At 42.1% G+C, this 24,931-nt stretch overlaps 2 protein-coding genes across 2 annotated transcripts in view; one reads left to right on the plus strand and one right to left on the minus strand.

Moving 5' to 3' along the window:
• The window catches only part of T265_13251 (hypothetical protein), a gene marked incomplete at both ends in the record, with an annotated part of 13,860 nt that extends 12,050 nt beyond the window's left edge, over positions 1–1,810 (plus strand). The window contains 2 exons of the mRNA XM_009167952.1: positions 147–386; positions 1,186–1,810. Coding sequence (XP_009166216.1) covers positions 147–386; positions 1,186–1,502 — 557 coding nt within the window. The remainder of the gene's footprint in view (positions 1–146; positions 387–1,185) is intronic.
• A 4,745-nt stretch (positions 1,811–6,555) lies between these two features.
• T265_03436 (hypothetical protein) overlaps positions 6,556–24,931 on the minus strand; it is a gene marked incomplete at both ends in the record, with an annotated part of 96,065 nt that continues 77,689 nt past the window's right edge. The window contains 3 exons of the mRNA XM_009167920.1: positions 6,556–6,648; positions 10,768–10,866; positions 11,027–11,125. Of these exons, the coding sequence (XP_009166184.1) occupies positions 6,556–6,648; positions 10,768–10,866; positions 11,027–11,125 (291 nt within the window). The remainder of the gene's footprint in view (positions 6,649–10,767; positions 10,867–11,026; positions 11,126–24,931) is intronic.

Consider the following 24,931-nt stretch of genomic DNA (forward strand, 5'->3'; position numbering starts at 1 on the left):
TTTATCAAACATGACAAATCTCAGTCCAATTTTGAACGGAACGTTCAACAAAAACCTTTTTTATCGTCGGACACTGACTTTTTGTAAACCTGACTTTTTCGATTGCGTTATTCATATTCATCTGATCGGCTAATATTTGATTATAGACCGATTGAGTGCCATCTACGATGTCACTGTTGCCTATCCTGATCACATACCGTTCCCCGAGATTGACGTATTCGCGGGCAAAGTTCCTCAGGAGGTTCACTACCATGTGCGACGAATTTCGGCTTCTGAGTTACCCTGGGATTGTCCCGACGGTGCGTCAGGTGATCTGGACGAAAGACTAGCTGGCTGGCTCCGAGCCCAATGGATGGCCAAAGAAGCGTTTCTGAAAGAGTATTACGGTGAGTTCGGAGAAATTTTGTCTTTTCACGGACTGTGACATAGTGATTCCTCTGAATGGTTGTGTTTTTTTTAATGCTTTTAGTTTTGAAACCCTGCTAATTTTTTTCAGACGGTTATGTGATTTCTCACATCGGTCACAGGCTTTATTAGGCAAAGTGGCTAGTCTGTGCTGATGAGCACTGCATAGGAGGTTGTTCGAAATTCGGAGTTATTTTTACTGCTAACAAGCTATGGGTAATGTATTCACAAAATAAAAAAAAACAAATTGCTTTGCAACTGAGTGTATTTCTCGAAAACAGTCCGATTTGGGTTCAAGTAGATCATAAGGTTGACGGAAACTCGGGGACTGCGCATACCTGATGAGCCCCAAGAAGGGCGAAACCGGTCGTGGGCTGTCGGAGAATTTTCAGCAATCTTGTGAGTAGTTTCTTTTATGAAAAAAAAACACTCCTGTTCTGCTGGTCATCCATGCATGTTAAAGGTTTGAAAATGAGGTGCGGTCGTCATTGTGACCATCATCCTTTAGCGGGAACGTATCATTCCTTTATTCACACCGATACTCGCGAAATGCACTGATTTTCACGCCAGTTTAATTTTTACGAGAGACTGAATTGAATCTCAGCGGAATCCTTCGTTTTTTGTTTGGGTTCAAGCGGAACTTAAGGTTGACGGAACCTCTGCGACTGCGTCTACCTAATGAGCCCCAAGATAGGCTGAACCGGCTACCGAAGGGTTTTCAGCAACTTATCGAATAGTCCGATCCAGTAAACCGGATTGTTTATCTTCCTTTTCAAATAGCCCGCCCTGTGGAAGAACGCCGTTTCAAACACGAAGTTCAGGGTCAAAGCCAGGCGTTCCAACGGGACACAATCACAGATCAACTTCATCCAACCCTGCTTGGTCTTGCGAATGCAATTTTCTGGTTTATTTCACTTATAGTTTTTACTTATTACTTGTACATTTCTTGGATTGTTTTCTCTTTTGCCGTTCTAGTTCAAATCACTTTCGTATACCTATCAATATTTTCTGGTGGGATCAATTTCTGGGCTTCGAAACAACTCGGGGGCCCGTTACTTACTGGTCCTGTTCGAAGCCTATCGGAACGATCTGGTTAACACTACCTCGCATTCAAACACACCGACTATCTCTGATATTCCCAAAATGAGAGAACTTCCATTTTATTGTTACTCACCGGACAAAACTGGGACAAAATCCTTCAAACCCATTTGAGGTGCCCGAGCATTTTTGCCTTTTTGTTGCGGTTTTTCACTTTGAGCACAGTGTTTTTGCATTGCCTAACCTTCACCGTGCCACTCAACTTCGTGTTAATCCCAACATTTTTGGTTTCATCCATGGTCTTTCCCTCTCATTATTTGGGGATCATTTTTCGTTAAATTAGAAACAATTTTCTAGTGTTTACTCCGTGACCAACCTTCTTTCACCATAATCCCGCGACTAGAAGGTCGAATTTGACCACCGTTGCTTCGAGGTGTGCAAGATTGGTTGGCAACTCAAGAAATCTGCGAAGTTGACATTCTGTCACACGTTCCGTAGTATTTACCCTAGACAGTGAGAGAACAAATTATCGAATCCGTCATCTGCTCAGCCTTCACCGAAGCAATGCAAGGGCTGAGGTCCTGCCAGATTACCCAAGCCTAAACAAGAGCAGTCGAAATGCCGGAGTTGGGTTCGAACCACAGACCTCCTCGTTAGTATGCCATGATTTAAATACTGAACCATCTCGAGCTCCTCACCATGTCGACTAACCAAATACGAGTCAGCCGTAGACCCGCTTCACTGTCAGGACGACGTATTAATTAAACTTCCGAAACCTCATACTACTAACAACCGTAACTATTCCAAACTCCGATGGCACTGAAAAAATGTTTTCCTAATTGATTTTTTTGGCACGAACTAGAGGCGGGGATTGGGATAATAACCATGAGGTTTGACGTCTATCTGCCGGATGAATAGATGACGTTACTCTACCGTCAAAACTCATCTGGAGAATAATTTTTGTCAGCTCCTCTAAATTATTCGCCCGAATACATTCACGGTCTCTCGTAACAACATTAATTTCCCCATACTCCGTGGAGCTAAACTTAAATCGGTGGATTGTTTAATTCCTCGTGTAAAAAAGTCGCTATTTAAATACTAATTTATCTGGATGTTCACAAGGTAAGCAGTTATGGGAACTGCGAAGTGAGGTTTCAAGCACCTGTTTTTAGAAATATAACTCAATCTTTACCAAAGTGAGGAATTTGGGTGAGCATCTGGAGTATGTATCAATTCATATGCGTTTGGATCTTGCTACAATGCGGCAAAAGCGAGTGGTTCTATGTGTGCATTGCTTACAGGCATGGAATCGACGCACTGGGATAGGTGACCCCACCAATCAGCCGTTACATTGAGAAAACTGAACTAATGACTGAGGAAGACATCTAGTCAACTGCACGGACTGCAACAACTAAGTAGAGAGACTGGAGGACTTTCTTCAGGGTTAAATAGACGACAGCTATCGAAAGATACGACTCAGTGTCTTACATGAGCATCAGGAAAGTCTAGATAGCGTGAAGGTCATAGCACGCGGAAGTGAAAGAATCGAGAGGGAGTTCTTAGAAGCATGCTACTCTGCAAAGGATTCAATCAGCTGCCATACCGAAATGGACCGTGTCCACGCTAGTACTGCCAACTCAGTGGTAGCGCCGAGGCAGTACTGGCCATTAGACCAAGGGATTACGAAACAGGCTTACTGTGGAGGAAAACAGATATAGGTCACGGCTGGGGGGGGGGGGGGGGGGGGGCAAAATTACCCGGTCAGAGAGGTCACCACACAGAAATCGCTTGCTCGAACGATCAACGATCCGTTAAAGTCGACCTGGGTGAGTAGACCCTATGGGTAGACGGTGAACTCACAACAATCACGCAATTCCAACCCCAACCTACTGATGATGTCACCTCGAATGGCGACGAAACGTTTGCGACCAAACTGTCCAACTCAACGGAAAAAACCAATGGCCGTAGATAGATGACGCCGGGGATCTGGCTGCGACGAGCTGCGAAAATCCATTTTAGAAAGCTTTACAGCAAACTCATTGTGACCCATGGTAACAAATAATAACTGTATGCAAAATACATATTCAACAGTGAATGTGAACAACTCTGAATGGCGATATCGGAGGAAGATGTATTCTTTGGAATCGTGTCTCTTCGCACACCGTTTTTGCCTATAAATCAGCAGGGGATGTGTGGACGGTACTCAGACTGTGGAATTTCATGATTCCGACACAGGCCGGGGGACGATGATGTAGTGGGGGGCATTTTATCAAAGTGGCTTGATTCCGATTATTTTGACCTCCTTTCGCCCCGCTACCACAAATCTCTGTTGGTTGCTGTTTATAATGTGTTTGATCTGATAAGATCGCTACAGATGACGGATCCAGAATGCGTAGCTTACGGGTCCACATGGTGTGAGTGATGCTGGGCTCGATTGTTGCGCGTTTTTCGTTGGTTAACCTATCTGAATCCATCGATTCTAGCGTATCGACCACATTTCAATAATATGTGAGGGTGTTGATAGTCTCAGACGAGCAGGACCGTATTCGAACGTTTCCACCTAATGAGTTTTGGGCTGTAAAGAAGCCTGGAAGGCTAAACTGTTTTTGTAGAACAATCTCAGTTGGTGCGGTCAGACATAGTCAGCCGCTAAAAGACCATTCGTACCGCAAAGTCTTCTACAGCACGAATTAATCAATAACCGTTGTTGATTTGGGTGGTCGATCCACTTCGATACAAGTGTACACTCAAGAATTTGAAACAAATCAAAAGTAGCGGGCGGACTCTGAATTTATAAATTGTAACCGAGTGTCCCACCTGCTGTGCGTTTTGCTGTGTAGTTTAGCAATCTACCGTAGAAGTAGCTTCGCGCTGAATTGTGAATAAACTCTTACTGTCTGTCTGACTGTATCGCTTGTCCACCATTGTCGCAGAACGGAATACCGATGACGGTCGATTGTAAATGTTCTGGCAATCATTCCACTTTTTGGTACGCTCCTGCTCTGACGTCCTCGCTCCGTTTCGTGGGCGGTATGTGAAGGACAGTGGAACTGTTTTTGGCGGTAGTGGGGCCTGTTATATTGTCCGAGACTTGAGTGAATTTTGTACTCCTCCTGTTGAGGTTCATGAGTTGCACGTAACAGGCTGTGTTGAACTCACTGCCAACCAGACAGGCTAGTCTGCTGACCGTTGGAAAGAAGAAGGCCTCCGCTGCGGAGTTATTCATTAGAAATCACCAACTGAACAGTTACAGACTTTTGGGCAGGAAAGCAAAACTCTGCATCTTGTTTACAAAACTGAATATCCGTCTTCTTGAACGCGTTTTCCTAAACTTCACTGGATAGTAACTCAAATGTAAGCGAATGCTACAAAGCAACTCCACAAATTCCACTTTCCAATAGACGCAAAGTAGAGTTGCGAGAAACCACATTACTTGCATCCCTCATCAGTAGTATCCAACGTGTCACCGGATTGAAATAGGTTGTGGAACTCACGCACGCCACACACAGGCTGCAGTAGTCTCTCCCCGATAATGAGTTAGGTCATGGCGGTATCATTCTTGTTTTCTCATACCAGGATTTGAATGGCGCTTCCATTAGAGTTCATTATCAGTGCCTGTTCTGATTGGAGCTCCAATTTTCTGATACATGTGGTAAGCGTTACTATCATCTGTGTACGCAATGTACACTCGAATGATTTCATCATGCCCGGAATCGAGTAAAATCCATGCCTCACAGGACGCTGACTCCGGTTCTACGTGACAGGTGAAATAAAGGAGCCAAGAATTCGCTTCTCATGCAAATGGAGACTGTCAGTATGTTGTCAGACCTGTGGATTTTGAGCCGTTCGCTTCCAAACGGGAAATAATTTTGTAGAGAAATGTAAACAAATCGCCACATTATTATTAGAGGTGCGCTGATATATTTGTGTGTTCATCAGTTCCCAACTACGCGTAACACGAAGATGATGGAAAAGTTAAATCCATAAAAAGATACGTTACCCTCTCGGGTAAATTTTTCTGGATAGAAATGAAGCGTGGAATTCAGAAAGCGCGAATAGAACTGTGTTTGAATTCTAGTGAACCAACAAGTGTGAACAGATCATTGCAGTTGGTCGAGCTTCGTATACATCCGGGGAAACTTGGTGAAGATAGGTTCACTGATATCATGTTTATACAGTATTCAGTCAGTTTTCCTGGAACATTTACATACTCATGGAATTGTTGACCACGTGTCTAACCGATAATGTCCAAGTTTGTGCAGTCAGCATCATCTGTGTAAAGAAGGTTTGAGTAGCTTTGGCCGGACGAACTCGGCCGATACTGATTAATCGGCTGATTTTGGTCTGTTAGGAGGAAATTTTCAATGCAATTTTCATCCCTTAAGTAAGGCCACTCTAATATGAATAGCCGAGGACCAGCTGAGAATCATTTCACGAGACTCCGAGGAGATTCGAGGCTACTCAACATGTGACGTGAATTCCGTGGTTGAAGGATGAGTGGCGCAGTAGTCCGTCCTCGAGTTATCGGCACTATCGATCAGCCTCCAGCAGTCGAATGTCTTGGTTTTCGAGTTTGAGCCGGGAGGTTGCGAATTCGAATATTCTCGGAGGCGCGTGAAACGCGCAGCACTAATTACTCCCAACAAGATTGAAACGGATCAACAGTGCTTGTTAGAATAGATTAGATTTGTTTTTCTGGACGAAACCTCCATTTTGATTTATTGGTGAGAACATCATTAGACTTCTCCAAGACCCCAGCAGTTTGTAAGATGGATAGGATTCTATTCGGTTCCATTTTCCGAAAAAAATAGCCTCGATTTGTGAATGTTGTGTTTTTTTCGACATTACACAGCGGAGCTACCTTCCGTTGGGCAATTCATGATGTAAGACCGGTTAGGGCGTTGCTCGCCACTTTCTTACAGCACCGTAGGGAATGCGCAGGAATCGTTCGTTCACATTTCCTCACTGATATGTGCATAATCAGCCTTGACCTGGTAGACATGCGCACATACTGGTTGCACAAGCGCACTTATCCCCTAAAGCCACCTGATGAGACTTACCAAGCTGTACCATTTTAACTCGCCCGTATTGATTCACGATCTGCCTTCCTCGTTACCATGTCGAATAGCGGTCGGTGTCCAATAGGTATTCTTTCCCATAAACCCACTGTGCAGGCCTTGCTCTGGGAATGATATATCTTAGTAACTAGAAGTGTATAAAAAAGGAATTAATAATGGGTTTTCATTCTGTCCAAATGTTTGAAACGGAAGCACATTGTACGGAAGGCCACACGACCTTCTTTGATCCTATCGGACTGCTGATATCGCCTCAAAATGAGTATTCAATAATCCCGTCAAGCACTGATGGCTTTTCTGGAACAGATGAAAAGAACATACATATACTGCAGTTACACAATCTTCAGGAGTAATAAGTCATTTGTGAAGTAGTGTTGGTGTGTTTGCCTTGAACGTCACATGTTATGAAGTCGGGTCTCGGTACAGCTTACCGGAACTAATCTGAGCGAAATTCGATATTATGGCTTCCCCTGTTTTGTGAATACCCACCAGAATACTCATGTGGATACAGATTGGAAGTAGATGTCTGTCCTGCGAATAACTGTCATGTAACTTGCAAGTTTCAAATTAACTAGTCCACTGTTCATTTTCTGTGAAGTTTTTTTCCCACCATAAAGTTGGCGTGTTTTGAAACCTCCTACTCAGTTTGAGGGTAGTGCCTGTCGGAAATCAAACGAGATGCATGGGAAGCCTGATCCTGAATATTTTGATGACTGTAAGCTTTGGGTTTCGGAGAGGGTTACGTGAAAAGTAAAGTGACTCTGGAATTTCAGTGACAGATTCCACTTACAACTCATAGCAAACTAGAATGAAAAAACACCAAACACCGCGTGGCTATCTGTTCTCTACTCTTCCTGTAAGTCCGGACGGATCGGCCTTCCAGATAGCATCTGGAGGATAACTTTTGAGTTACTGATAACTTTTCAGTAGTGTGAATAAATCAGACTTTCACTGGGCGAGCAGCTCCGTTCTCGCGAGAAACATCAACGCACCACGTTGAGAATCGCTCCGGCTTGAGGATATCGGCTGTTTGACGGTTTCACATGAAACCACATCATTCAGGACAATGTCAGTTTGTGTGAACGGGATAAGTAAATGTGCTTCATTATCGCGTTTTTGAAAACTAAGTACAGTTGTGACCTTCAGGACATTCCACCAGACCGTCAGAAGCCAATTTGCACAATTACGAACCGGAACCGACAGTCATTGTGATTTTGCTTTTTTTGGCTTTCTTCGTCACCCAAAAATGTCCTGACAGATTTCTTCGAATCATATTCTGAGTATATCTCGGACTGATTGAATTACGTACACGTTTGCCGTACGCAAATAGCCGTTAGTTGTTCCACCAAAATTAAATAAGTCCCTAACACGATTACTGCCCTCATCAGCTACTCTATAACGTCTGGATTTTGCGCCTATACCTCCAGAACAATTTGGGTTCAGACTGGTTTCACCTAACCCCCGGTTTCATTTCTGAACTGAATGCCAGTCTTGAAATCAACTTTCCGACGTTGTTTTCAGTCCCACTCACGTTTTACTACGGCATCCTGTTCATACCTGCCTTTAACCTGTCAGCGCGCAGTACCTCTAACCTATTTGTTAGCATATGTTCAGATTGTGTGTCCATAAAATCCAGCATGCGAATATTGATCTTGTCTGTCAGCACGTGACTCATTCTATATTCAGGGTTGAACCGGTTGGTTGATAACGGAAAAAGAAGACCATGGTTTACGACAACAAACATCAAGCTGAATGGAGGAGTTTTTGAGGAGCAAAGGAACTGCCGTCCGCTCATTGTTTAAGATTGCGCGATGAAACTTGTCGTAACTGAATGTTTAGGCTTGCATTATAGGTGTGTTTTTGAAAAGTTTCTGCTTCCTCTTATGGAAGAATTGCTGTTTCTTGAAATATTGCATATCACACCTTTGTAAGCACCATGTGTTCCGCTAACTTTCGTTCACACGTCACCGGAAAAGAAACATGTAAATCCGGTTAGCAAAAAGGAACTAGTTAGAAAAAAGGATTGTCAAGTTACAACCATGTCAAGCTACTCATAAGTGATCTGAATGATTATGGCGAACCACTACCAATATCATCGTTTTTTGGGGCTTACCAGTAAGTGTGGTCACGAATGAACTCCAAGTTTCATGCAAATGGCGCCACTACACTCATTCCCTCAAAACAGCATGAAACTGGTAGTGGGCTTTCGAGTAGTTTTTGCAACTTTATGAGTAACACGCCCCAGGATAAATATGCTGCAAAATCTTGGATATCATTCGAACTGATTCCTATCACTGATTGAGCAAGAGGTACTGGATAGCTGCCCAATTTTTTCACACTCTAATTCAATCTGGAGCATATCCGTCTACACCATTCTTCTCCGATCGCATGGCTGGTGTTTGCCCTTTACTAAAATCTCGCCTGCAGAATTGTGGGACCCCCAGATGTCACATCCACATCAAGGTGTCATCTTAAAGTTTCTTTCTAACCGACATACAAATCATGTAAAAGACAACTTAGGGTAATACGAGTGAGACCGTGTATGAAATTTGAAATACTTCGGCGCAGCAATCAACTAAGTTTTGGTGTGATGGATTTTAAAAGCATATCTATGCTGGACAATGGGACGAGATGGCTGAAGTTGTTAGAGCGCGAATTTACTGACCGGAATGTCCGTGGTTCGAACCCGAACACTAGCTGTCGATTTCTCCTGTCTAGGATTGGGCAACCTGGCAGTATCCCAGCCTTCGTGCTTCCTTCGGGTGGCGTGGCAGCTAGGTACCGAAAGGACGTTACAACTGGACGGTTTTCATCATTTTTTGCTTTTGCTAGGCCACATAAACGCAGAAGAGCAGCCAGTCTGTTTTTCTAAACTCAACTGAGATCATTTGGAACAAGCCCACAAACGCAGTGTACAGTGACACCAAATTCTATGGCTTTTTTGAAACGTCATTGGAGAAGCAGAACAAAAAGACACCATCCATCAGACAACAAAATTGTTTTGAACGGATACTACTGAGAACAACTAGGTGTTGGTCGGGCCCGTTCGCTGCTTTTCACCAATCTGTTTTTCTCTTGTTGCAGTTTTGTTGACCAGCGTGATCATTGTTAACACTTCAATTACTCAAGACTTTATTGTGCCCGATTTCATCATCGACTCCGTCTTTTTATAAATTCATAAATAATTACAATCCTTTGAAGCGCCTTTCCTTGTCTCGGTGGTTTCTTTTGACCAGTCAGCCTGTCGTTGGAAACAATCATTCAAGGCTAGGCTGACTTTGACTGACGCATCTAGCGAGTACATTTATAGTGGGCAAAGTCAATAAACTAAGTCAGCTTTCAATTCGGAAGTCAGCCTGATAATTCTCAATCTGTCGGTGTGTGACTGCACTGTTTTTTCAAGTCTGGAATCCTTTCGGGTTGTTTGGGCAGTGACCAGTGAGTATTTTTGCCCGCGCTGATGTGAAATTTTTGGTGAAGGCTCTTTACAGAGTTTTTTTCAGGGAATGATTCTGGTCGTTTCCGACACCTTTCGTACACCTGAAGTTCTAAAAAGTGGTATTAAGTTGGTGAAGTGAAGATGTGAATAGTGTAATGGAGGTCCCGTCCTGTAAATGGAGCCAGTATATGCTAAAAAGCCTGAGACTACTCTTCAGCTGTTTCACTCGGTTTTGATGCCTCCAAATGTGCACATCGTACCAAACTCTAAAGTCTCGAACCCTTAACCTCCCGTTATTAGTTTGAATGCACAACCGTTTGGCCAGGGGCGGCTGATAAACAGCGTGATCGACTTGCATTTAGATAGGACACAGCGCCCCTCCAATAACGGAATCTTTATCACTTGGTCACAAATGTCGACATGCTCCTCGAGTGAAGGCTCCTCAAATAAAGTTTCACTCATTGGGTGAATTTCAGTCTTCTTCTCAGCCACATTTAACCCTTGGAAATGCGTGATTTGGGAATTCGGATCCTGTAGTTAGAAAATGAGTAGCGTTATCCTTCTGGGCCACTCGTCGCTGAGCGGCTAAGTCTTCAAGCTGCTAGGCAGGAGATCGTGAGCTTGAGACTCACTGGAGTTTCTCTAGGTGCGCACTGCTGATGCTGAAACAGTTGTACAGTGCTTCTCGGCTTTTCAACATAGATCGGCCTCACGGTGTTAGTCCTTCCTAAAACACCTACGTTACTGTTTATGAGAACCAACCTCCAATTAGAACGTTTCAGAACAAATCTACATCAACGCCATTCTTACCTTCGACTGATTTTGAGCCCCAGCGCCAACCTGGGCCCGGTTTTCTAACATAGTTGAAACGTGCCAGGTATTCATATACTTCGTGTCCGTTGGATTTATCTGAAAGAAAAGAACTAGTAACTTGTACAGTGTTCTCGGCTTTTCAACATAGATCGGCCTCACGGTGTTAGTCCTTCCTAAAACACCTACGTTACTGTTTATGAGAACCAACCTCCAATTAGAACGTTTCAGAACAAATCTACATCAACGCCATTCTTACCTTCGACTGATTTTGAGCCCCAGCGCCAACCTGGGCCCGGTTTTCTAACATAGTTGAAACGTGCCAGGTATTCATATACTTCGTGTCCGTTGGATTTATCTGAAAGAAAAGAACTAGTAACCAAAAACGTACCAAAGTGCATCAGATCATTTGGAATAACCTGTTCTGTCAGGACAATAATCTAGCATACGAAACGTATATGGATACACAATTGTGAAAAAAACGACAATTTGAAGATCTAAATGACACGCTAAAAACGGCTAGAGATGACGTAATTTTTGGATGAAAATAGGATAGCTGCAATGCCTCATCCCTACAAACCCTTCAGAGTGCAGTGATATTTTACCCGGTCTGATTTATGCGTATTCAAAGGACCCACAAAAGTCAGCGAGATACTGGCTCACAAGTATATGATTACCAGTGTACAGATGCGTCTCCTTAGACGCAGGGAGAGATCATGCGTAAAATTAACCATCTAATGTCAGTGTTGTGAGACGTTATTGAATGGTAAGCTTTACACCTTAAGGGAGCATCTGACAAGGCTGGCCAAATTTGATCGGTTCTGTAATGATCTAGCAAAGATAAGGAAACGGAAAAAGACCACTCATCGACCTCCGTCAGCCAAGTTGTAGTGTACAAGCATCCTGGGAAAGGGTAAGTTACCCTTCGCATGACTTATACAACTTTTTCGAAAGTATATCTCCCGGATTTAATACTGACCTTACATTCCGACAGAAGAGAACTTCACGCCTTCTATAAAGTCGCAATAAGAATTCAATTCTCCCGCTTTTTCACAAAAATTTTTCAATCTTATATTTAGTCCGTTTTCCTATGCGTAACAAAAACTAACAAGCATAGAAACACGAAGTCAGTGGGAATGGTTACAGAACACACGATGATTTTTGGACTGTATGCTATCCTAAAAGAAGTATCGGTAAATAAACCAGTCAATGTTTTGGGGTTCACACGTGTTGTTTTAACAAATTCGAATAGTGTGTAACTCATGTTCAGGAAGCCAGGTTTCAGCATGTCTGACACAAGAAGAGAAACCTATAGAGATTCTTAGCACAATGTTTGAGTATCAAGACCTATTCGATTTATTTCATGTGAGGTTCTTAGTCTTGGTTTAATCAATTATCCGTGTGATACGACAGGGGATCCACGAAATGGCTTTTTACGTTTAGTACAACTAGATTTACCAAATACGTTTCTTAAGTTGAGTTAATGCGGTTCGTGAATCCTAAAAGAGCGAAGCAGTTCTACTTTGTTTTTATTGGGGTTCTCTGGGCTTGCAAAGCTATTCTTATGCATTCATACGGTAAACTTTAATCGCCTGGATAGTCGGGGATATCTTGATGTATCTTTGTTCCTTCAACGTATCAAAGAAGTAGTCACCTTTTGAAGGTACCCTGGATGGCCTTATCATGGGGTATTCTCGCAAGAGTGGACCATACTAAAGAGGCAGTCGGATTTTCTATGTGAAGATAAATTATCGACCCATATTAACATGAGTGCTTCACCAAACAAGTCAGTATTTCTGTAAGTGCCTTGGATCCACCCTTGCAGAATTCGTTAAATTCAACAAAATACGCCAGGATGAAAAGAAATGGTAAGCTACTTACAGCATGCAAAGGTAAAATGGCATCGTTTATGCCTGGCCAGGGTGAATTATCCACAAAATAGTACTTTTATTAACTCTCGACTGTAAAATCCTTAGGAAAAAACCTTTACTTTTATGAGCGACTTTCGAAGAAAAATGAGGTCCGCCTTCAACTACCATCACCTGCTACTCAGAGATAGTTTTGTCTAATTTGATGAAGAATTGTTACAGAGCCTGGGAATTAAGAAAAAACGAGTATCACTAACTTAACCTATATTTCTGCTACTTTCTTGAGAGAAAAATCTACCCTACAAACTGTAGTGGTTATAAAAACAAGGCTTTAAAACGAAAAAATGCTTCCAGAATGCAAATGCCTTCCGTAGGAGACAAATAACGGAGTGGTCAATGGATAATTGGAAGATTTCTCTTAACTCCTAGATGACAATCACACGGCTTTCCAATTTTTGGATTAACTCAAAACAGGATAGGAATTAATTCAAGATGAGTTCTTTCATCTCATTAGGATGCACAAGCAACGTAACGCGACATGGTAAGTCCCGGTAGACTTGATGTGTCCACTAGTGGTTGATTGTGGGACTTTTGGGTTGCCCATCGAAGTTGGGAATTTACTTGCAAACGACTCGTTACCAGTGGAGAGCGCATCGGCAGTGACATAATCAGAGCGGACTTTATCGGGCTCACTCAATCACGCAATAATGGTGCCCCTCGACTGGTGACGAAAAGTATGGAGACCGACTACCAACCTCGGGAAACAGATCAAAGGCCACATGACAGACCCTGGGTACAAGGAAAATGAAAGTCCTTCGATAAAGGTTTTAGGAATAAAAAACCTGCTCGAATAATATGAATCAGAAAACAAACCAAAATTGAGTAAATTTGGATTAATTCTGAAAGTAGAGTTTTTTACAATAAAATTTTGCTATTTTGTGTGCGTTGAGCATGAAACTGTCAACCGGTTTTATTATAGCGGTGACCTGTACAAGGAGAGTGTTTTAAGTTGAAGGGGTTGATAAATTTATTCAATTGATTATTGCAGTGGATGAGATGTTATCTATGAACATGGCAATCATCCGAAAGGAAACCTCTTGAATAGAGGCCAATTCCCTAGACAGATCATAATATCGTAAGTTAATACTTTGTACGAAGTTGTGCACTGAAATGTCACTGAGATGCCAACTAGCCCCTCTGCACATATTTTTCTCTTTTTAGAGGCATTAATGTTGAACGAAGCCTTGAGGATTTTTCGGTTTCCCTTGAAACAACACCAAATGGGTGAAAATAAAATCTCAACTACTGTAGTCTCTGGTGTATTCCGTGAACTGTGCGATGTATTTGCTTTTTAGGTAACGTCATCTAACAATCTTTGACAACCGACGAGAAGAAAAATCAAATTCCATCAATCTCACAACGAGGAGAACTCTAAGATTAGAGGCTAAACCCCCTTGATGGGCTCTTCGAAGATATTTCCTGCCGCTGACGACCACATCTAGGAGATACTACACCGACGAGCGGCTACATGCCCTACTTCTTTACACTGGACGCTATTGATGGTCCGAAAAATATCGTTTATTCAGTCAGAGGTTTGGCAAGTACTACAAAAAGCAGCAAATCCCTCAGCGAAATTCTCCTTATACACTTAAATCAATAGATAAAAAGCGTTAGGTGACGTTGCCCAAAAGCTCACCTTGACCTTTATTCATTGGATCGGGTGAGTTCACCCATCTGCCACGCCAGTTATCCCCCTCCTTCCCGCAGACATGAACCAAAAGGATTATCAGTCCAAATGTACCTCTGAAGATGTGCATTGTCACTGATTTCAATGATGTAATGGAATTCCACTAGTGGAGGAGCAAAGTACGGTGAAAACTCTCGCACTCTGCTGATCTAGACGCATCTTAAGATTGGTTGGCTTAATCGTCGCTTATGATTGGCTGATGTGCGTAGGTGCAAACTAGCTGCATACTGTGCTCATTGGCTGGCCAATCTGTTGGAGTTTTCGATCAGTTTCTGTTAAGAATTGAACATTCCGAGATTCGACTGAATCCCGTTTGCACAACTAAGAACACTAGCCTTATTATTTTCTAGGTTCGAACAAAAACGCAATCTAATGTATGGTTTTACGGGCCCATGTAGCCAATGCAAAAACGGTTGAATTCAGTTGATAATAAAGCTTGTCCAAAAAACTACACCGAGTGACCACGTCACAAACCGTGGATTACTGATCCACGATAATCTCCCAGGGGACGAAATCCTCCATTTTCTGTCTCACATTGTACGCAATCCACAAAACGTTCTTTTCCACACTAATCTTGAGTTAACTGAAGCTCAGATGGACCTCCCGTTTGTGATGTTCTTTAACCGAATGCGCTGCGAAAAGCCGCCACATTCTTCAGCTTGTACGATGTTGGAGGTATCGCAGTACATTTTCTGAGCCAGAAAAGTACTGCTCACGACTGGTTTGATTCCATTTTGGTGAGGGAGGCGTCTCTTGAATATGGCAGTGCGTGTTTTTAAAAAATAATATCGTATGAGGCATTAGGCGCCGTTTGTGCAGCACAGTGAGCTGAAGAATGTCGTTAAACAGATTCAGATTGGATCCTGACAGGTCCTCGGTTAGCACCAACCCAATCTGCAAATGAGTGTATTTCACCAAGTAAAAAGGTACGTATTTGGGTCCGTGTTTTCAAAGAGATATATGGACAGATCAATAGCAAGCGTACGGAACAAATCGGTGAGGATACCCAACCAGGTCAGTTTCTTCACGTCCGTATCAGTATTAATGGGTGATTCTCGTTGGCACTGTCAAATTATCGGTAGCTCAGAGGAGTGCTCTAGCTGTTGATAGGGAATTTGCTGGCCTGTTTGCCGAGCTTGGTAACACTTGGATTCTGGCACATCTACTAAAACACATTAGTAATATAAGGCATGTGATCTGTCGTTGTTCCAGTAAAAAAAACGGATTTCTGAAAGGAATAAATTTTCAAATCACGGAATGTTAGCAATTGTGGATGTTCAAGAAATGCCTACGGTAACCAACAGAATGAACTTGGAGAGTATAAAATTTAAACATAAATTTATCACTTGACTGATATGGTAATGAGGCTTCTTCGCGTTCAAATCTTCTTTTCAAAATTGTTTCTCCGGAACTTTGCTTCCTATTTTCTCAAAACAAAGATTCTGCGAATCAGTATGTTCGGAATTGCTGACTGCTGGCAATTACAGGCTGCAACCAATCACTCTTTGATCTCATGCACTAGTACATTTGCAAACGACACTTGGCAGTGAATCAGTTTACGGCAGTTTGAACGAATATCAGACTCTAAACTGTACTACACTTCGGAGCAGACTCCATCGTGTTAAAATCTAGAGTCAGAGCATTCTGGCAGCGAACTTGATCACGAAAAGCCTGGAAGTTGGAAGTTGATATCCTCAGTTCGGTTGCAGAACAGAGTTGTTCTAAAATAAAAAGGGGTTTTTAGAAGTTTTACAGTGTCTGCAATACATTTATTGATATCAATGGACGAGTCGCTCTTGTTCTATAGCTTAAGTACATATAATATATATTTGCCTAAGCAATATAACATTCATCTGAACACGCCCCTTGGCCAAAATTGACCAGTTTGGTTTGTTTGCGTATTTCGGATAGTGACCTCAAAGTGTTTACTGTCTCGGCGCATCCAAAATTTCCGGAAAGCAAAACGTAGTCTATGTCCGGATATGACACTTAGATTAAGAAACAATTATATCTAAAAATCATGGTCATATCCCAAAGTACTCAACCACAGCAGAGCATTGGACTCTCTTAAAACACCTCTTATCATATTAACACCTGTTTTATTCAGGTTGAAAGATGCGTGGTCTCTGAAACGACTACTTATGACGGCTGGCCAAGAAATAACTTATTTGGTCGTAATGTGCTACTCATAAGGTTGCTGATAATCCATCGACAGCCCACGACGGGTTTCACCCTTTTTGGGGTTCATCAGGTATGCGCAGTCCCCGAGTTTTCGTCAACCTTATGTTCTACTTGAAACCAAATTACACGAAATTAGCGAATATACACTCATTTGCAAACTAATTTGTTTCTTTCGGGAGACTCACCTGGAACCCAGCTGAATCTCTCGTTTATGATGTTCTCAGGCAACTGAATGTCCGTTTTGTACTCACCTAGCAAGACCCGATAAGAACAAGAGCGTTACCTGTCTGAGCTTTCCGTTATCTCAGTTTGTAATTATCCTGGCCTTACAAACAGAAAAAAATGTATCTGCATTCATATTAAGTGCTCTTGCATTTCATGTTCAGCAAAAGCCGAAAAACAATAAATCGCGTCCTCCTATATCCCCATATTAAGGAATTTCCTGGCCATAAAGTTCAGGTAGTAAGGTTTCAATCGTTTCTTATACATGCGCGCTACTCCAATCATCATTAGAATCCACTTTGTCTAAGACGAATGGCGTTTCATGTTAGCCGAAGTGAGAAATACAGAGACAGAAAACGATAGAGAGTCGATTACAACAACAGAGAGTTACAACAGAGAATTGCTTTAGCCTGCATAGTTTCGTGACAACTTACCCCACCTAATACTGTCATAAGGCTGTACATGTGAGTCATAAAACTGCCAGTATAGCAGACAGTCAATGTGAAGCTAAATGCAAGGATGAACCTGAAATCAGAACCGGGTATATTAATTTTCAGTTAAATGATAGGCTGCAAGCGTACTGGTCTGATATCTCCGAGAAATACACTCATTTCCAAATCAATTTAGTTTTCAAGAGAGACTCAACTGAATCTAGTGTCTGTGATATTCTAAAACTGAATGTGCTGCTCGCAGGCCGCCTCAGGTTTCACTTGGCACGAGATTCGAGATAACGCGGTATATTATCATAAAGAGTTTTCAGCAACCTAGTGAGTAGTGTCCTTTGTGGTCTGATATCTGTTCCCACCAGTCGTTCTAAGATAGAACAAATGATAACTAGATTTCTTCCTAACCGGACCTGATTTGACTGACGTCACCAAAAAAGAAAGAAGTTTAACCAGCACCAAAAATAGCACCAAAAAATAGCACCAAATAGCATTCAGTGTCATCTAAGGACAGCAATGCTGTGTAAATTTTTTGCAGTCATCTAAGTCCATTTGCTGAATATCAAGGATAGCATCGGCGCTTTGTCAGTCACACCGTGGCTTATGTTAAGGTGTTTGTGTGTGTGAGAGATAGTTTAAGTCAACTATCAGTGCGTTCAGAGAATCATCTAACACAGTGGCTTTTCAGGTCATCTGCCGGGACTAACAGCTCGTTCCGCGTAAAGCATATTCAAGGCACTCCGTTGCTGTCTGAGTCGAACGATTTCCAGATAGTCTGTTTGTACAGAATCACCCTACATCACCACCCATTAACTGGTGTGGCCGTGTCTCCCACTGCGTGATTGTCTCTTCTCTGTTCTTCCATTTCTCGGCGGGCTAGATGTAAGCAGCATACTATTAGTACGTGGTTTGAAGCTAGTTAGTTGAGCCAAGCTGGTGTCCACTTCCCGTTGAAGTTCTCACAGGGTGAGCTAAAACGACCTCCATAGCTGAACTTCGGAGGAAACATCAATGTTATGCTGACAAACCGAATAATACGAGTCAGTGTGAAATGAGTCTATCTATCGGTAGTCGGATCACTGGACGAAGTTACTCTATCCACACACCGTCTGAGGGAGTAGGTTCGAGGTAGAGGTATTAGGTGGGAGACGCAGTTCGCCATTATCTTGATACCAGAACCGTCAACTAACTTCCGTGGCTTAGACGTAATCCGACTATGTTCCTGTGAACAAAAACGCCGTACCGGTGTTCGATGGTTTTGAATAAACTGAAACAACAGTGAAGGCTTGCAGAGTTTGTGACCATTCCTACGTCTCCATAATTAAAAAATAACCAGAACCAAAAACAGCAATCAATTGAAACAAAGTATGTTTTGATTAAATTTGATTCTCTCCTTTTGTCAAACAAGTTGGTGAGTAATCAGTACGGAATCAATAAGGCAAAAGGCCGGTATTTCTTGATATATTACCAGTCAAGATTGGGGTACAGAGGTGCAGCAAGCAGAAGAAAAAAATTTTGCTCACTTCCCTTTCATGAAACTTGGAGAGTTCTGCGAAATTCGCACACAGCACATTTGTCGGCGTTTCACATTCTTGTGCGTGTAGTTGGAAGTTGTTCGCTGGACCTGTGCTCAAACGGGAAATGTGTTTACCATACAACTCTGGAGTACCACGGAGGATGGACCATCGACCCCTCTGACATATGTGAACGTTCATTAATTAACCTGGTTAATGAGCACTGAAATAATGAGCAGTCACAATGCTCATTAGGTAACGAGCTGCGAATTCATTAGTTTTCTCAACGGATGGCTCGCGTATACTAGTTTCATAATTAGCCTCGGGTTAGGTGAATACTGGATTCATATCTCATGAGTTTCACAGAAATTCATCTATGTCCGAGCAAAACTATTCAATAATTTGGCATTTAGCTTTATCAATCAGCTATTATCCGTCTGCTTCTGTTCAAAAAGTTCGCTCATTTTATGTCAAGTGAATTGTCCCAGTGTTACTCGGGGTCCTTCCTTTCTCTGTGATGCAGTGAGGAAGGGGAATGCAGGGGACTCAAGAGTATTTGTGATGGCCTTACAGATGTTCCACAATGATAATTCCAAAAGAGCAAAGTTGAAACAAGGCTTTTCGGTGAATCCCGCCTATCCTTCTATGGAAAATGCAGTGAAAAAACAATATTCTTTCAAGATGGATCACCTACCAAATCCTGTCCATTTTTCGTTGATTTAATTCACAAACATGCTTTTGTAGTGTGTTATGTCAGGTAATAAATATATTTATTCACTTCACACTGCGCTGTCACACAACGACTAAGAAACGCTGGATGCCAGCAAGGATTTTTTGTTGCATTTTCTGAGAAGTTTCCTTAGTTGAAGGAGGTGCTTTGAGGCTTTGTTCATTTCTATCCTTTGCTTCAGATTTTTTTTGGCTATTTTGCACTGTCGCTTCCAGACTAATCATGTACGGAATACCATAAACTTTATCACAGAGCAATCTTATTACCTCCAACCCTCGAAGCTACTTGAGCCTGATCGTAAACAACTTTCAGCTCGTGGTCATGTACGCCAGTACACTGTAAAGCCTGTGTTTCAGAATGCATGAAGTTAGTCTGAATCAATGGCGTCATACTATTTTGGAACGCTTTGATCAGCAGAATATTCTGTTTGTATGTATCCAAACAGTAGAATCCACTAGAAACCTGATCTACAGACGGAGTGATTCGCTTGAACCAACGAATGCTCACAGAGTAGTTATGTCCAAGGAACATGTGGCATGGAAAGACATTCGGCGGCAGACTTATCTACTCTGAGTGTTCCGTTAGACAGACTCACGTGTCTCAACGAAAAAACATTTGGAAAATTGTGTAGCTTCGTTATTTTTTGACAGTAGTGCAAGTGGCAATCACGGATGGTTCAACACTAGTTCATCACTGTCCAATGGTGTTTGTTCGATTGAGCTCTTCAAAGAGTTTGTTTTTCATAAAATGTTCGCTTGAGAGCCCAGGTGAAAACAATATTTTTCAAGATGGATCACCTACCAAATCCTGTCCATTTTTCGTTGATTTAATTCACAAACATGCTTTTGTAGTGTGTTATGTCAGGTAATAAATATATTTATTCACTTCACACTGCGCTGTCACACAACGACTAAGAAACGCTGGATGCCAGCAAGGATTTTTTGTTGCATTTTCTGAGAAGTTTCCTTAGTTGAAGGAGGTGCTTTGAGGCTTTGTTCATTTCTATCCTTTGCTTCAGGTTTTTTTGGCTATTTTGCACTGTCGTTTCCAGACTAATCATGTACGGAATACCATAAACTTTATCACAGAGCAATCTTATTACCTCCAACCCTCGAAGCTACTTTAGCCTGATCGTAAACAACTTTCAGCTCGTGGTCATGTACGCCAGTACACTGTAAAGCCTGTGTTTCAGAATGCATGAAGTTAGTCTGAATCAATGGCGTCATACTATTTTGGAACGCTTTGATCAGCAGAATATTCTGTTTGTATGTATCCAAACAGTAGAATCCACTAGAAACCTGATCTACAGACGGAGTGATTCGCTTGAACCAACGAATGCTCACAGAGTAGTTATGTCCAAGGAACATGTGGCATGGAAAGACATTCGGCGGCAGACTTATCTACTCTGAGTGTTCCGTTAGACAGACTCACGTGTCTCAACGAAAGAACATTTGGAAAATTGTGTAGCTTCGTTATTTTTTGACAGTAGTGCAAGTGGCAATCACGGATGGTTCAACACTAGTTCATCACTGTCCAATGGTGTTTGTTCGATTGAGCTCTTCAAAGAGTTTGTTTTTCATAAAATGTTCGCTTGAGAGCCCAGGTGAGCCAAACACTTGATCATCCACATAGCTGTGTGGGTAAGCTCGAAGTAGCTCGAACTGTTTTTAGTACTGGCTGGAAAAAGCTGCACAGAGCACTGCTGAACGTACACCTTACGTTATACTAAATCAGTTCACCAATCAGCACAAAAATGACTGATGGAAAGCTCACCAAGCGATGTCAGACATAATCACCGGGGGTGGCCTTGATTTATAGAGCTGTTAGCGCACCGTGCCCGAGCAAAAACAAATCTTAGCAAAAATCTTCATTTTTCGCTAACCTGGAAAAAGTAGGCCTTTGGTGGGGAATCGTGGAGTTGAAACTGCTGGATTTTTCTCTGCTTATTTAACGGACTGATGCTTTGCCTATTAAGCTCAAAGTGGCCTTTGCAAGACAATGATGGAACGGTTTTATAGACGGAAATTTTATTAAATATTGGTGGCACAAGTGAATCTCCAGAAGGCCTTTAGCATGTTGGAGGTTACCTAGGATAACGCCAGTATCCGCTGCTACATCAGTGTCCGGCATACGTAGCTTCATCACAACATTAGAGCTGTCGCAAACGTAAATGAATTTAGTAGTGCATACCACGTTCACTATTCATTGAGTTAAGGAAACACTTCGCTGAAGGTTTCATTGATTATCGATCACTTTGACTGCAAAACTGGGACTATTTAGCAATTCATTCAGGATGAAACAGCCAGGAAGCCAGTTATGACTGTTTTTGGCTTGCAACACATCATCCCACTGAATAAGTAAAGCGAAGCCAGAGTAAATATGAATATAACTAAAATCTAGCGAAGACTGTCGTTTCCGCTCTACCACATCTCTTTGTGAAGGAAGTTGGAACCAGCTTCGGTTAGCTAAAGACGGTCATCTGGTCCCTAAGGGCGAAAACAATGTGGCCATGTGTATGAGGTTCATTTTGATGCACTTTTGTAGGTTTCATGTCCACTGAGTCCAGAGGTTGCTCCATACACCAAACATATAGACAAAAAGTTGCCAAAACTGTGGTCAGCAATAAGTTTTCGAAAAATATCGAGAAACACTCGGCAGATGTATACTCGGCGAACGTTTCGTTTTCGTCACGAAAGTGCCGTCAGGCCGAGTAGATAGGTTGCGCGGTTGGTTGAAATTTCCGGCAGAAGAGAAAGAACCAATCGCGTAAACCAGGCTAAGGGATTTTGTTGGTTAGAATGGGTCGTCAAGATGGAGGACCTTCAGAGATTTCGGTTTAGCTTGAGGTGTGGTTCTTCCGGTTGGCCTTACATGAGGAACCCCCCTGAAAATCTTTTGATTTCTTCCTCTGTCTATGTGAATGAGCTAGTGTTAAGTTTTTCAAAACGTTTCCTGAAAAAAGTTGACATTTCCTTCCATTCCAGGCGTCTGACAACTGATTCATCAAAATCTTTTCTTGGGGAACACAGCACATTTCATAGAGGCTTGTGGCCTAGACATTAATACCAGTTAAATACAGTGTACTATTCCGCAAAATAAATGTTTTATAAGAAAGACAGCTGTCATCCAGCATTTGTTTGATTCTATGGCAACCGCGCAAACATCTGCTTCCTGACTACCCCTGCATTTGCCACGCATCAAAGTAGAAAACGAAGAAGTTGTTCCCAGATTCTTATTGGAAAGGTCAAACTCAGTGTCTTCTAGTAACCTCTGGATCGTATTTCTCCTCCCCTAATTTGGGCCTCAAGAGACCGAAGAAAGAATCCGACAAAATAATGATGTTGATGCAAAAATATTGGGACACTTCAAGTACTTAATATGGGCTGAACCAGAGCAATCTGATAAACCTCAAAAAGGGTGAACCGTTAGTTAGGAGACTGTCTAGAATTTTCCATTGACAAAACGAGTAGTCTGAGATGACCCTGTCCAAACCACTGAAAAGTCATGCCAGCTGAAACATGTTTTGGACCTCCAGCTGATAATCATTACGAGCCAAAGATTTAGTTGAGTTTCACTCGGATGTCCCCCAAAACCATTCACTTTGTTAAGTGTAACAAAACCCCTATAAAATGGGACTAATAGAAATTCGGGGATCGGTTCATTCGGTTCTTCCAAAGAACGGCGACGTACTCGAAAGGGACCGTACCGCCTTATTTCAACATCGCAACCTGGCACTATCCCAACTTTCGTGCCCCCTTTTGGTGGCATGGCAGTTAGGCACCGGAATGATTCCAAACGAATCAAAAGTTGCATAAGTCCACATTTGTTATCGATACATACAGGTAATTATTTCGAGAAATACACTAATTTCAAAATCATTTTGGTTTTCACGGGAGACTCAACTGAATCTCTCGTTTATGATATTCTACAACTGAATGTGCTGCACACAGGTCGCCTCATGTTTCCGTTGGCACGATATTCGAGATATCGCAATATATTTTCATGAAGGAAACTACTCACAAGGTTGCTGAAAACTCTTCTTTCGCCCTTCTTGGACATCATCAGGTAGGCACAGTCCCTGAGTTACCGTCAACCTTATGGTCTACTTGAACACAAATTTGACTGTTTTCGAGAAATACACTCATTTGCAAATCAATTTGGTTTTCACGGGAGACTCAATTGAATCTCTCGTTTATGATGTCCTCCAGCTGAATGTGCTGCACACAGGCCGCCTCAAGATTCAGTTGGCGCGATATTCGAGATATCGCAGTATATTTTCATAAAGGCAACTACTCACAAGGTTTCTGAAAACTCTTCGACAGCCCACGACCGGTTTCGCCCTTCCACTTTGGGCTCATCAGGTAGGCGCAGTCCCCGATTACCGTCAACCTTATGATCTACTTGAACCCAAATTGGACCGTTTTCGAGAAATATACTCATTTGCGAATCAATTTGCTTTTTATATTTCTACTGTATCAACCCTAAATTAATATAGCGACATTTTACAAAATACACTGAAACATCTTGGCATTAGAAAGGTGAGCGAAAAGACTGATAATTCATTGAAATGTTCAGGTAAACAAATTGATCTGTATATCCATAAACCAAAACACCCCAACGCAGTGATTGCTGCATCTGTATGTCTTCAGGATAATTTTCAAAACTCAACGTTACCCAATGCGGAATTTGATGAGTATTTGTGAGAGTCTGTGGCAAAACCTTGTATTTTGGCATTTTTGTGTGAATATTTTACATAGTTTCTGAAATGGGGATGCACGTGTTACCACCGCACCTCAGGAGAAAGTCGGGTTCAAACCACGAACATCCGTTAAATAAATTTGCGTTCTAACCACTGAGCCGCCACGCGAGTGTATGGACAAAAAATACCAACAGTAATAATTTCACCTTGGTTCCGTGAGGTTTTGCGCCTGCCACAAAATATCTCTAAGGCATAAACTTCTTTTTTAAGTTACAGTTTCCAACGTCCGATTACACTAAATTTTAAACGAAAAGATAAATCGGCCTAAATATAGCTTCAAGGGCAAACATCGGGGCACTAGAACATGAAGGATGGTTAACAGCTAACTACATCGTCTGTCGAATGTTATTAGGATGAAGCAGTATATGGGAGTCGTATAATACACTTCTTTTCGTACCGGTTTTGACGGTAAATTGAAATAAAGCCAACTGAATTGCCTGCTTATGATGTTCAGCAGCCAAATGAGTAGTATGTTACGTCCATATAAAATATTGGACGATGTATTTTTGCTGCTACTGCACAACAACAAGATACCTGATGTTGTCCAGCTTAGCTTGTTTGGGATGTCGTTTACAACAGTTAGTAATATGTATGACTGAGACCTGGCCTATTCGAGGAGCGGAACTGGAACGTCTTCAGGTGTTCGACAATCGTTGTCTTAGAACCATAGCTCTTGTGAGTTCGTGTCGGCGAATCCGTA

This window comes from Opisthorchis viverrini (genome assembly GCF_000715545.1).
Source record: "Opisthorchis viverrini unplaced genomic scaffold opera_v5_49, whole genome shotgun sequence".
Taxonomy (NCBI): Eukaryota; Metazoa; Platyhelminthes; class Trematoda; order Opisthorchiida; family Opisthorchiidae; genus Opisthorchis; species Opisthorchis viverrini.